The 13,359-nt window shown below is 34.5% G+C and overlaps 1 protein-coding gene across 1 annotated transcript; it reads left to right on the top strand.

The window, feature by feature from the left end:
* The first annotated feature begins 6,243 nt into the window (after positions 1 to 6,243).
* LOC132611778 (uncharacterized) lies at positions 6,244 to 7,092 on the top strand. Its single transcript, XM_060326152.1, has one exon. It carries the CDS (start codon positions 6,244 to 6,246, stop codon positions 7,090 to 7,092), a length of 849 nt encoding a protein of 282 aa, XP_060182135.1.
* Positions 7,093 to 13,359: the final 6,267 nt, after the last annotated feature.

Genomic DNA, 13,359 nt, shown 5'->3' with positions numbered 1-13,359 from the left:
TAAATATTTGGACTCTCTATATAATTCGTATAAGGAAATTCAATAACCAAATTTTAGTTGATTTGAAAGTCTTAAATATTAGAAAAATAACTAAATGCCTATTTTTTTTCTAATGTGACATTTATTTTTGAAAGGGAAAAAAAATGAACGACAACTCCGATAAGGATCTTTGTGTAAATAAAAATCTTGCTCGATTCTGAATTTCTAAATATTAGGTTATAATTAGAGAGGTGTTGGTATTGGTACATGAAAATACACTATAAAGAATAAGGTAAAGGAAAAACGAGCTACATTATATGAGCATAATAATATAACACAACTACTTGTAACAATTAACAATAAAAAGAAAGGAGTATGGTCCTTAATATCAGGGTGATAATTAAAGAGGAACATGATAACTCACCTCCTTGACACCCCAACAATTAAGGAGCAAACTTAATGTTGCGAAAAAAATTTCGCAATTAATATCAAAAATCAAAATTATGTTGATATTGATATACGAAAAAAACACACTCTAAAAATAAGTTAAAGGAAAAAATAATTACATCATATATGAGCATAATAAGTTTTGCCAGTAAATTGATATTTCACATAATCAACACTGCAATTATTTGATCAAGGCCAACCTCCATCAATAAAAGGCGATAATTCTAGTGTTTACCTGAAACAAAATTAACAAAGAATCAAGTCAATACACATTACCCTGAAGACTAACAAATTATACAAAAAACAAATTTTAAAAAAATAAAGCACAGAATAATCATCACAATTCAACTAATTTCGAATATTTTTTAAATTTGCGATGTAAGGTAAGTGAATGTTTATTTGGACTCTATTTCTATGTAAAGATTTATAAGATATATATGTCCTTGCACCAAAAGAATCAGTAAATTTCAATAAAGCTTGTATAAAAACTATAGGTCTTGGTCTATAAATTTGAGAAGTTAAACAAAATAATGATCAAACAAATTACCTGTCCACTTCCAGAGAAGAGTTGTTGGCCGTTTAGTGTAATGCGAAAGCTATTAGGCTTTAAACAAAAAGAAACCCTAGAAAGTGGCCGAAGGACTTTTAACAATTTGACATATATAATCACGGGAAGAATAAACATATAAGCAGCGTATTTCTTGTGTTATTTGTTTCCTTTTACAAATCTATTATATACAAAGTTCAATTAATGAAAGGTTTAATATACCAAATTTAGCTAATTTCGAAGTCCTAAATAGGAAATAATTAAATGATTAAAATTTTAATTGATTTCGAAGTTTAAAAGTATTAGGAAAATAGTAAAAAGTCTTTTAATGAAGGACAAAAAGTTCAATCAGCATTTCTAAGGCTCTTCGTGCGTTTAATATAGTATAGATTATGGAGCCATCAATATTTGGCCGTTTATTACGTGAGAGTAGTTGATGTTATTCTCATTTAAATTGCGGATCCGCATCTCCATTGTTTTTTCTTAACCTTTTTCCTCCGAAAAAAAATCAACATTTATCCAGAGTAAAGAAAGAAATAAATTGTTTCACATACATAATATATGTGGGAACCCTTCTTCAAGCTCTTTTTTAATGTAACTACTTTAGTGTACAAACTTTGCGCGTGTCCTATATCAATGAATATAAATTTAAAAAAAATCGATGAACATTATTAGATAATGGATTTAGGTTTTAAAAAAAGTACAAGTTCTTGAAAATGATTCATGTTGATCGTACATAAATTTAAACAATACATACACTTATACGTGATTTTGATCAACCCAAGCTTCTTCCTTTGCGCCTCACAAGAATTTTATAACGTAGAATTGTAACTACAACTAATAAAAAACTTTAAAGAAACTAACACATTTGGATATTTGAACTTAAATAAAAAGACAAACTAAGACAAATTGTTCCGCAAAATATTATCAAAATTTTACTTAAATAGAATTGTAGTTTAATAATAGGAAGTTTATTTACTACACAGTTTAAATAGAAAAGTAATTTTAAATTTTTCCTTACATAGAATTGTAGTTTAATAATGTAATGTTTATTTAATACATAATTTTAAATAGAAAAAAAAATTATATGTTAAATTTTTTAATTGATTTAGAAGTGCTAAATATTAGGATTTCTTACATTGTTAGATAAGAAAAGATTAAATAAGTATTAATATAATAATATAGATTAATGAACACGTACAAAACTTTCGGAAAAATAAAATGAGCCAGTTAATAAACAATAAGAAGAAGGACTGCCCCAGTGCCCCTTGCAAAAATATCCTACTAACCCTAACTAACTTAATATTATTCATGAATTATTTTAATATTTGGTTTCTCGCATTATCGAACGTAATTCGCAAATCTTAAATAAACACGGAAGAGCAAAAATGAGATTTTCACTCAATAATCAAATATGAATGGTTTGGACGGATTATAATTTTTGGACTGAGATTGTTATCTCAAGAAGAACTACTACAGTTTTTTTTCGCCAAAGCTAAAAAGGATTCCTATGCCAGTTATTGTCAGAAAGGAATTCCTATGCCAGTTATTGTCAAAAAGGACTCCAAAAATAACGCAGTTTTTTTTTTTTTTACTTTTCAAAAAAATAAAAAAAACAATAGAATCAAATTTAAAGTTGCTCAACATCGCAATTATTTGATCGAGGCCAACCTCCATTAATAGAAAGCGATGATTCTAGTATTCACCTGAAACAAAATTCACAAAGAATCAAGTCAATACTCATTATCCTGAAAACTAACAAATTATACAAAATTTAAACAAAAAATAAAGCAGTGCTCGATCACTGTAATAAAGAAAAAAAAGTACTAAATCTATAGGAATAAAAAAACAATAGAATCAAATTTAAAGTTGATTACAGAATTCTTAAGAAGACCTTCTGTTCTCAGCCAAAAGCTTGTTCCTATTCAACATTTATTATTCCGCTTTTCAAAAAAGAAGTGACCAAGGCTACGCCCGACAGGTCAAACATCTTGCTTTTCACCCTGAAAGATTCCACCCAGATGAGACTCCCGCTGAAAAACATTCTTTTTCCGACAAAACCTGCCACTAAGCTTTGACAAGTCGCTAACTTGCTTATTTTAAAAATATTTTTAACCTTGTATATATCGTGTAAGTTTTCGCCAACGAACCCCCTTCAACACACTTGGTTCCGCCGTGTTCGCATGTCCATTACACATGGACTGTTGGTTGTAGCATACATGCTCTACAAGCATAAAAGGAACATTGCCATGCACATTAGAGAAAACGAATTATATTGTGTGACCGATGAGAAATAATAGCGAGGGGTTACCTTTAAAACCCTAAGGGGTCGTTTGGTTGGAAACATGTTATCCCATGAATATAAAGTGTATATTCACGAAAATATGATTGTGATTTACAATGATATATACGATATACAAACGTAATATACGTTGTCGAGGTAACGTTTTCCAAGTCAATTCAGATATGTAATTTAACTCCAAATCACATTCAATCTTCGTCAAACTTGTATATAGGTTTGTCAAGGTGTTTCTAATGAATCCAACCACATCCATTCAAAACAAAAAAACTATTGAGAAGCTCCTGATCCAAACTTTTGGCTATTCACTGCCATTTGTTTGACCTCCGGTTGTTAAGCCTAAACTTTCACAAAAAATATGTTAATAACTGTTGATATTGTATGAATGTCAATTTTCCGTAAACCATTCTTTGTTAAGAAACTTCTTTAACTGCTTGAGGTCTAAACATGAATTCTCTCATGACCTATTTTTCACTGGTTGTCCAATCCAGTTAATCAACAAACAACAATAACTATGTCTCAATCCCAAATAAATTAATTTCAGTCAGCAATAAGTTGAGATCAGTTATATAAATATTGTGCTTCTCCATTTAAATTCATGTCATGCAATAATCATATCAAATAAGAGTAAAATAAAAGAAGGCAAATATATATAACAAATAATAGTAAAAAGTAGTATTTGAAATTCTTTATATTTTAGAGGCATATAAATCTATCACAAAGCTAAACTACCCTCAGAAAATCATAGTCTAATTAATCAGCCACAAATTTATTTAATAAAGCAAGATATTTTGCACACATTTTTCATCAAGCGACAACTGTATGAGTAAAAATTACAACTAACACGTGGACCAACATACGGCTGACACATGTCAGTTAAGACAATGGCGTAGAAAGATCTAACGGTAATGCCGAGCATAGTAATTACAGAGAGGTTGCTAATACCGACGACATGGTCAACGAAGAGAACATCAACAGGAACAACATTCGAGATCCTATTAATTACGCATTAAATAGAATGAATGCAGTAACGGCAAAACGGTTTCTGACAGCCAGAGTCAAGGAATTAAATGACAATCATTAATTCAGCAATTAATGATTGCCGTTACCTACACACAACGAGAAAGGCACCAGACAGGACCAAATACCTATAAATAGTACTTTCACTTGTGTATCTAGGCATCGAATACTCACTAAAAAAGAAATAGATTATTCTTGATTACTTTCTACTTATTATTATTATTATTATTATTATTATTATTATTATTATTATTATTATTATTATTATTATTATTATTATTCTGATTCTCTGATCATCAAGCTCTTGTTCATTCTTGGCAAAGGAGAAATCCATTACTGTTATTCATCATAATTGGCATAAGTTTACTTTTTCTCTTTATTTATTCTTTATCAGCCTTTATTAACTTGCTTGTGTATTTTCAATCATTTTATCAAATTGCTACCAATTGTAGTTAACCTTATTTAAATTCTTAACTATTTGGGCGAAGTATGATTTTGACTCAAACAGTTTGGCGCCGTCTGTGGGAATTCTACGGTTGACCTTGCAGTTTGATTTCTGCTTTATCTCTGTTTACGCAAGTGATATTACTTTGGTATTTTCTTCTATTTTTGCATTCAGATATGACAGGAGCCCCACCTACACCTATTGACGAAAATAGGAATGTCAATGACGAGGGATTGGTTGACACAACTAACGGGACAACAGGAAACACATCAATGGTGGACCCAAATCAAGCCTCAATCCCAATAGGTGATTTGCGAGAATTCCTGAAGGGGGATATGACAGAGGTGATGAAACAAATGATGGTTGAAATACGTCAAAACCCTTCGAGATCACCTCCACTGAACGGGGTTGCCCGTTCAATTCGGACAATGCCCCTTGAGCAAAGAAACTTAAATGTCGAGCCAACCAATGCCGGTTATCTCGGCGGAATAGCAGAAGCAACAGGTCACAACGATGCTGATATCAACCCAATCATATTCATACCAATATTGCAGTGGTTCGAGGAGCATATGAAAAAATTCAAAGAACACGAGGAGAGAATCAGTAGAATACCTGGAGCCTCACCCGCCATAAAAAAAAAAAAAAAGATGATAGTGATTACATATATCATCCATGGAAAGATTCTGCAGGTTTGGAACATGTTCCAGAAAGTTTTAAGTTACCAAAAATAAAAAAATATGAAGGAACTACCGATCCTCAGGATCACATCACAGCCTCTACATCTACTATTCGGGCCTGTGACCTTGGGCCAAAGATGTGTCAATCTGTTATGATCAAGCGATTTGGTCAAGTGTTGACAGGAGGAGCGCTAGATTGTATGCAAGCTTACCCCCAAATTCGCTTGAATCCTTTGCGGATTTGGTAGATAAATTCAAGAAGGCACACACTGGAGCAAAAAAAACAGAAAAAAGAATGTAAGATATATTCAACATCAAACAAAGGAGGGATGAAACTCTACAAGAATTTGTTCATCCCTTCCAGAAACACCGCAACACCTTGCCTCAAATCAAAGACAAATGGGCTGGCATTGCATTATGACATGCATTGCATCTCGATGGAACACCGTCAACGAAAGATCTCGCCAAACACTTAGTTGAATATCCGGCGAAAACATATGGGACGATATATATTATCAATATTATTCAAAAATTCAGATAGAACAGGATATCATCAGTCCGATCATGAGGAAATCATTATAAACAATTAAGGATACGTCAAGTAGAAGTTATTCCAAAAAAACGATAGAGCTCGAATTTATAGAAGGGAACGTTATGATCCATATTATTCACGAGGAAGTCATGAAGGAAAACGAAGAAATAATCAATATCGGCGCAGATCACCACCACCAGCAGGAACTTCCCGAGGAAATTACAACACCGGAGTTCCAAAACTTATAGACCATAATTTTTGTATTTCAAAATCAGAGGTAGTTGTAGTATTGGACAAATGGGTAATAGGGTCAAATCGCCTGGAAAAATGAAATCAAATCCGAGTAAAAGAAATCCAGAACATTTCTGTGAATTTCACAAAGGACATGCTCACAAAACAGAGGATTGTCATTCATTGCGATTGGCAGTCGCCGAACTCTTGGAGCAAGGGCATTTGACAGAGTTACTTTCGGAGAAAGACAAACAAGCATATTATCGGAATAGGGAGCAAGGAGCACATCCACCACTTCCCGAGCCAAAGGGAGTAGTTAATTTTATTACAGGTGGTAAAGATGTCAATATCACAGGAGGGTTGGACGTCAACAAAGTCACTTACACTTCAGGCGTGAAGTTCAAAAGAGTAACAACCAAAAATGAAAAAAGGGATAGGCTAGCCCTCGTCGAGGATTGTATCACCTTCGATGAAGCTAACTCCGATAATATGCAATATCCGCCTAATGATGGGTTAGTAATTACTTTGCGCATCTTAGATACTGATATTAAGCGTGTTTTTGTTCATCAGGGAAGTGCTGCCAACATCATAAACATCAGGGTCATAGAGGAGATGAAATTGACGAGCAAAATAATCCATAAATCCATCATGCTCACTGGGTTCAATAATTCAATAGAAAGAACTCTGGATGAAATTATTTTACCACTAGTAGCAGGTGGAGCGGAGCCACAAACTATTTTTTCAATCATGTCCTCTGCAATGGCTTATAACATGATAGTTGGACGTCCCTGGATTCACGCCATGAAAGCGGTGCCATCAACATATCACCAAGTGATCAAATTTCCAACGGCGTGGGGCGTAGGCGAAGTTCGTGGAGAGCAAAGAATTTTCAAAGACTGTTACACTGTGGCGTAAAAGAAGGGCGTACCAAAGGTAGAACACTTCGAACCGACAAGCGGAGGGAAAAAGGATAAACAAATCTATCAAATACTGCAACAAATGGAATCAAGCACCAACGATGTCGAAAAAGAAACTATACAAGATCTTTTAACAGAGGAGCAATCAACGATGGTAGTTGAGGACCTCAACCCAATGCCGTTTGATGATGCATTGCCGAAAAAATGTACATTCCTTGGATGCAAACTGTATCAACCAAGTAAGTATATCTCATTTTTACGTGACAATATAGATATTTTTGCCTTTTGCCATGCTGACATGACAGGGATAGCGCCGGAAGTAGCAATACATAAGTTGCACATTGATCCTTATTGTAGACCCGTAAAACAACCTCGAAGAAGATTCCCCGAGGACAGAAGTACAAAGATTGTTAGATGCCGGATCCATAAGGCCAGTAGAGCATACGGAGTGGGTGTCAACTATAGTAGTGGTGCCAAAGAAGAACGGAAAGCTGCGAATGTGTGTGGATTTCACATATCTAAACAAAGCATGCCCAAAGGATCCGTTTCCACTCCCTCCTATATATCAAATGATAGACGCAACAGCTGCCCATGAGTTATTGAGTTTTATTGATGCATATTCAGGATACAATAAAATTAAGATGAATCCTGCGGATCAAACAAAAACAACATTTATAAAACCGAGGGGTTTACATTGTTATAATGTAATGCCGTTTGGACTCAAGAATGCCGGAGCAACATATCAAAGGTTAGTAAGGACAATGTTCAAAAATCAATTGGGAAAAACAATGGAGGTATACATTGAAGATATGGTTGTGAAGTCGGAAAGGGCTGAAGATCACTTAATTCATTTAAAAGAAGCATTTGTAATATTAAGACAATTCAACATGAAGCTGAACCCCGAGAAATGCGCATTTAGCGTAGCCTCAGGAAAGTTTTTTTGATTCATCATTTCAAAGAGAGGAATAAAGGTGAATCCAGACCAAATAAAGGCGATAGAAAACATTCCCGATGATCTCAACAGCAAAAAGGAGGTTCAAAGCTTTACTGGTCGAGTAGCAGCGCTATCTGATTTATTTCGAGATCATCGGAAAGGTGCCACAAATTCTTCACGATACTAAAAAAGCAGCAAGGTTTTGAATGGACGCCGGAATGTAAACAAGCATTGCAGGAGCTCAAAAGGTATCTTTCAAGCCCACCATTGTTGTCAAAACCTAACCCCGAGGAAAATCTATTTCTATATCTTGCTATATCAGAGGTATCGGTGAGTGCAGTTCTTGTACGGGAAGAAGAAAGTAAACAGTCTCCAATTTATTATGTTAGCAAAACACTTTTAGATGTCGAAATGAGATATCCGCACTTAGAAAAATTGGCTTTAGCTTTAATACATGCTGCTAGAAAATTAAGGCATTATTTTCAAAGTCATCCAATTGTCGTGGTAACAACATTCCCCCTACGGAGTATTCTCCACAAGCCAAAATTATTAGAAATGCTATAGAGTCGCAAGTTCTTGTTGATTTTGTAGAAGACTTTAGTTCAAAATTAATTTTAGAAGTAGAAAAAGAAACCATCGAAAAGTCAGGGTCATCCTCTAGGATATGGACCCTATACACGGATAGGGCGTCTAATGAAAGTGGGTCGGGATTAGGCTTTGTACTTAAAGTACCCAGCGGAGAAATTATCCGCCAAGCCATCAAATACCTAAAAATTACTAACAACGAATCCGAGTGTGAAGCTGTTATTGCAAGTTTAAAACTTGCTTTGGAATATGGGGTAGAAAGCATCAAGGTACATTGCGATTCGCAATTGGTGGCCAACCAAGTGAATGGAACTTTCAGTATAAAAGAGCCACGAATGAAGAAGTATCAAACGCAGATATCAGACCTCTTTGCAAGATTCAAAGACTGGGGACTAGAACAGGTTCCACGGGAAAGCAACGCGGAGGCCGACGACTTAGCAAAATTGGCATCAGCTGGTGATCCCACAGAGCTAGGAAGTAGAAGTATGATCTATTTATTACATCCAGTTGGTTGCGAAATTGAAGTACATGCAACGAGACCAACACATGATTGAAGAAATGAGATACTTGATTATTTGCAACAAGGGACTCTACCCGCAGATAAGAAGGAAGCACGAAAATTCCGAGTAAAAGCAGCTAGATACTTCTTGGTTTACGAAAAGCTATATCGGAGAACCTTTGGAGGGCCGCTCGCCAAATGTTTAGGTTCAACAGACACAGAACCCGCTATGCAACAAGTGCATAGTGTATATTGTGGAAATCACTCTGGTGGGAGATCATTAGCCCGATTTTTGTTGCGTGCAGGTTATTATCGAAACACAATGGGAAAGATTCACAAAACTTTGTACAATAATGCAAAGAATGTCAAGCATATGCATCTGCAATACATCAACCTTGAGAACCTCTTCATTCAGTCATTACCCTATAGTCGTTCATGAAATGGGGACTCGACATCATGGGACCATTCCTATAAGCCAAAGGTAAAGTTAAATTCTTACTTGTTGCAACTGACTATTTTTCTAAGTGGGTTGAAGCAGGGGCCTACGCAAAAGTTAGACAAGATCAAGTTATTAATTTCCTCCGGAAAGACATCATATGCCGATTCGATATTCCAAAGGAAATAAGTAGTGATAACGGGAAGCAATTTATTAGAGCGGAGATAACAAATTTTCTCCAAAATCTCGGGATCAAACGGATAACATCTTCACTATATCATCCATCCAGCAATGGACAGGCAGAATCAACAAACAAAATGATACTCAGAGTATTGAAAAGACGACTCGGCAATGCAAAAGGAAGTTGGCCTGATGTCCTTCCCGAAGTTCTTCTTATCGAGTTACACACAAAACTAGTACCGCAGAAACACCTTTTTCATTAGTCTATGGAGCAGAGGCATTGGTACGAATTGAAGTAATGGAGCCAAGCATAAGATATACACATGCAACAAAATGCAGAGAACTTGGAAGCAATGAAGGATGGACTTGATCTACTAGAAGAACACCGAGAATTGGCTCTAATTAAGTTAACAACACAGAAACAACAAGTGGAAAGATACTACAACAATAAGACCATATTACGTCAAATTAAACTTGGAGATTTGGTCATGCGAATGGTAACTCCAGCCACTTGTCACACCCCATTTTAACCCCGTAGAGTTAAATTTAGAGGTATGACGTATTGGAGATTCCTGTTTTTGTGTTTGTTGTTAAGGAGTCGCCACCTAATTATTTATGGTGAATTAGGACACCTAAAGTTTATTAAAGTTATTTTCTAAAGTTAGCTCTGTTTAAGGTCTGCGAAACTTAAGGTTCTAGGTAAGGGTTCAATTAGTCTAAAGGGAAGGTATTAGGCACCCTTTAAGACCCATTAACAATGGTTAACCGACCGGACTTATGATTAATTAGGCTAAGTGTAAATATAGTATTGTAGAAAAGAAAATAACTATGTAAATATAGCTAAAGGTACAGATAGATATACGGAAATGTTGTTTGAAAAAATAGAATTTTTGTAGAAGGTAATAATTTGTGTAAAAGAATACTTCTAACGTTATTTTAAAATACGACTTATAAATATCGTTAAGTTTAAACGAAAGTATCATAGTATTGTTTAAAATAATACTTATAGAAAACATAACAATTTGCGCAACAAAAGATTTTAAATGTTAAATGAGGCATGAAGATATTGCTAAAGCCTAAATTGAAAATATAGTAATATTATTCAAAAAATAAGATTCGTAAAAAAAAAAGTAGGATAATTTGCTTATGATTGATAGCTTTTTAAAAGATAATTCATAAAAAGTGATCTTTAGATAAAAAATGATGTTATATGAATGCAGTGGTGTAAAAAAAATCTAGACTTATTTTATAAATAGGATGCAAAGGAAATAAGTTTTCTTTCTCTTTTGTTAGCTCTCTTTAATTAAAATATGCATGATTCTTGAAAATGTATTCACAAAATATAGTTGAATTCACATTTACATCTATCGGAAAATATGTTGCGTTACAACGTGAGTCTAGAAAATTGTTTGTAATTTGAACTATAGAACAAGAACGAATATAGAACATACATTTAATTTTTTCTTTTGAAATATTATAAAGACGTAATTTTGAAAATCGATAGCAAGAAAACAAGCGAATCTTATGGGATTGATTGATCGTCCTTAAATTAATTACCCATTATTAAACTAAGCCCCACTAATTTGCTAAATTCATGTAAGTTAGAAAAATAAAATAAGGTAAGATGTTAGTCATACAAAACAAATAAAAATACACAAAATAAAATAAGGAAGAGGGTAAAAAGGGTAAATGGGTTTGGCCCATTTATTAAGGCCCAGCTGAACTGTTCACGTTTATTGGGCTTAGGCCCAATAAATTTTCTCTATATTGTTGCTATGGGCTGTCTTGTCTATTGGGCTTTGGCCCAGATTTTGTTTTCTTGTTTGGCTGCGGATTGGGATGATAGGGAGAGAATTTCATGTTGGGCTTTTAGCCCGAAGCCGAATGCGGGAGATGACGAGTCGTTTGGACTCGTATGCGAGATATCATGCAAAAAAAAAAATGAAAGGAAAAGGATTAGTATCTACTCAACGGATAAGATTAAACATGAAAAATATAAAAAAAAAACAAATCAGTAGATTATGTATATAATATGTATATTCAAAGTGCATCTCATGTATACATATCTATGAAGATGTATAGGCTAAAGTATACCTGTCATGTACACACATATATAATCGATACAAGTATACTTAGCATATAAAGATGAGTAGATGCAGATATATAATATGCTCAACAAAGCACAATATGAGTTGCATGAGAGTGTAGAATGTGAAAACAGATGGTGCCGATAATGAGAAAAACAATTTTGTTCCAGTTTGGTGAAAATTCATGATCCCAGAATGTCAATGAGAATCGCATTGTGTACAGAAAGAGAAGACGTTAATATGCGTTCAAATTATATGGGGGCAGCAACATATACCAAACAGGATGGCTATTTTAAACATAGGTATAGCAGGGATTATGTTCAAGACATGTTTATTTTCACATAAACATGTTAATCAGACTAAAAATGGAACTAGGCCTGATACATGGTTGCTAATAGGATTGTTCGTAGAACAGAAACCATAGACTAAATCAAATCAGTAAACAATACCGACATATCATACAACCGTTTCATCGTATCTAAACCGAGCGGATTATATTTATACCCGGGGCATATTATTTGAACAAACAGAGTAAAAGAGAGACAATACCGATCTGTCTTAACCTTATACACGGTATACCTAAGATATACACACCAAGGTGTGTATATAAGAGGTATATCGCATGTATACCCACGGTATATCCTATGTATATTCGACTCTACATAGGTTTTAAATCCTGAAACTCAGTCTAAACATCCAAGCTACAGTATATGTCTTTCAAATTTGTCTATTAGCAATTGTTATTCTATCCTAACAGCTCCCAAACGTCAAACAAACAATGTGACGACAAAGAAACTACATAACTAGCAAAATAGCAGAATCAACTAAAATTTAACTCAAGCAGGAAGCAAAGGCTAGAAGCGATAAATGTATCGAGGTTTACCTTTTGTGTGTGCAGTGAACTGAGCGTCGAAGCCTCGAATCTACCCTCTCGTATGGACAGATTCAAAGCTCGAATCGAAAGTTAAAATGTCTTTGTTGTAATTAAAGTTCTTTTGCCGAGCAGCGACGAAAGTTAATTGAATTGTGAAAACTTAATTTTTTGTCACAAATCTTATGTTTTCAACAAAAGGTGTTTTTTTTTTTCTGATTTTAAACAAAATCAGGACCAGGATAAAAGAAACTTGAGGCTCGGTGACAAAATACTCCGTATACAATAATCTCCCCAATCAGTGTTCAATCCCTCCTTTCGGTTGAATTTCAAGAAATGTTTCCCAAAAAAAAAAAAAAATGAAGGCTGTTCTTTTTCTGGGGAAATTGAAGGCGATTAAAACCTGTGTTTGTAGGGGGGTTTTTGGGAATTTCAGATCGTGTTCAATCTGTTTTGAGGGGGGATTTTTCGGTCTGTTTTTTTCTCTTTTCTTTCGCCACTGCCCGATCTTGTTTTGTTAGGTTTTTTTTTTTTTGCTCATCCCAATCCCTCCCCCAAAGAAGGTAGAAACGTCCTCTTTTTATGGGGAAATTTGAGGAGAGAGAGGAGCGGGTGAGGAGCAGAAAGAGAGACGTTGGGGAGGCAAACGGTAGTGGTGGTCATGATGAAAAGG

This window comes from Lycium barbarum, chromosome 9 (genome assembly GCF_019175385.1).
Source record: "Lycium barbarum isolate Lr01 chromosome 9, ASM1917538v2, whole genome shotgun sequence".
In the NCBI taxonomy this organism is placed as follows: Eukaryota; Viridiplantae; Streptophyta; class Magnoliopsida; order Solanales; family Solanaceae; genus Lycium; species Lycium barbarum.
Note: the sequence above shows the minus strand (reverse complement) of the source record. Positions and strands in the feature narration are given on the sequence as shown.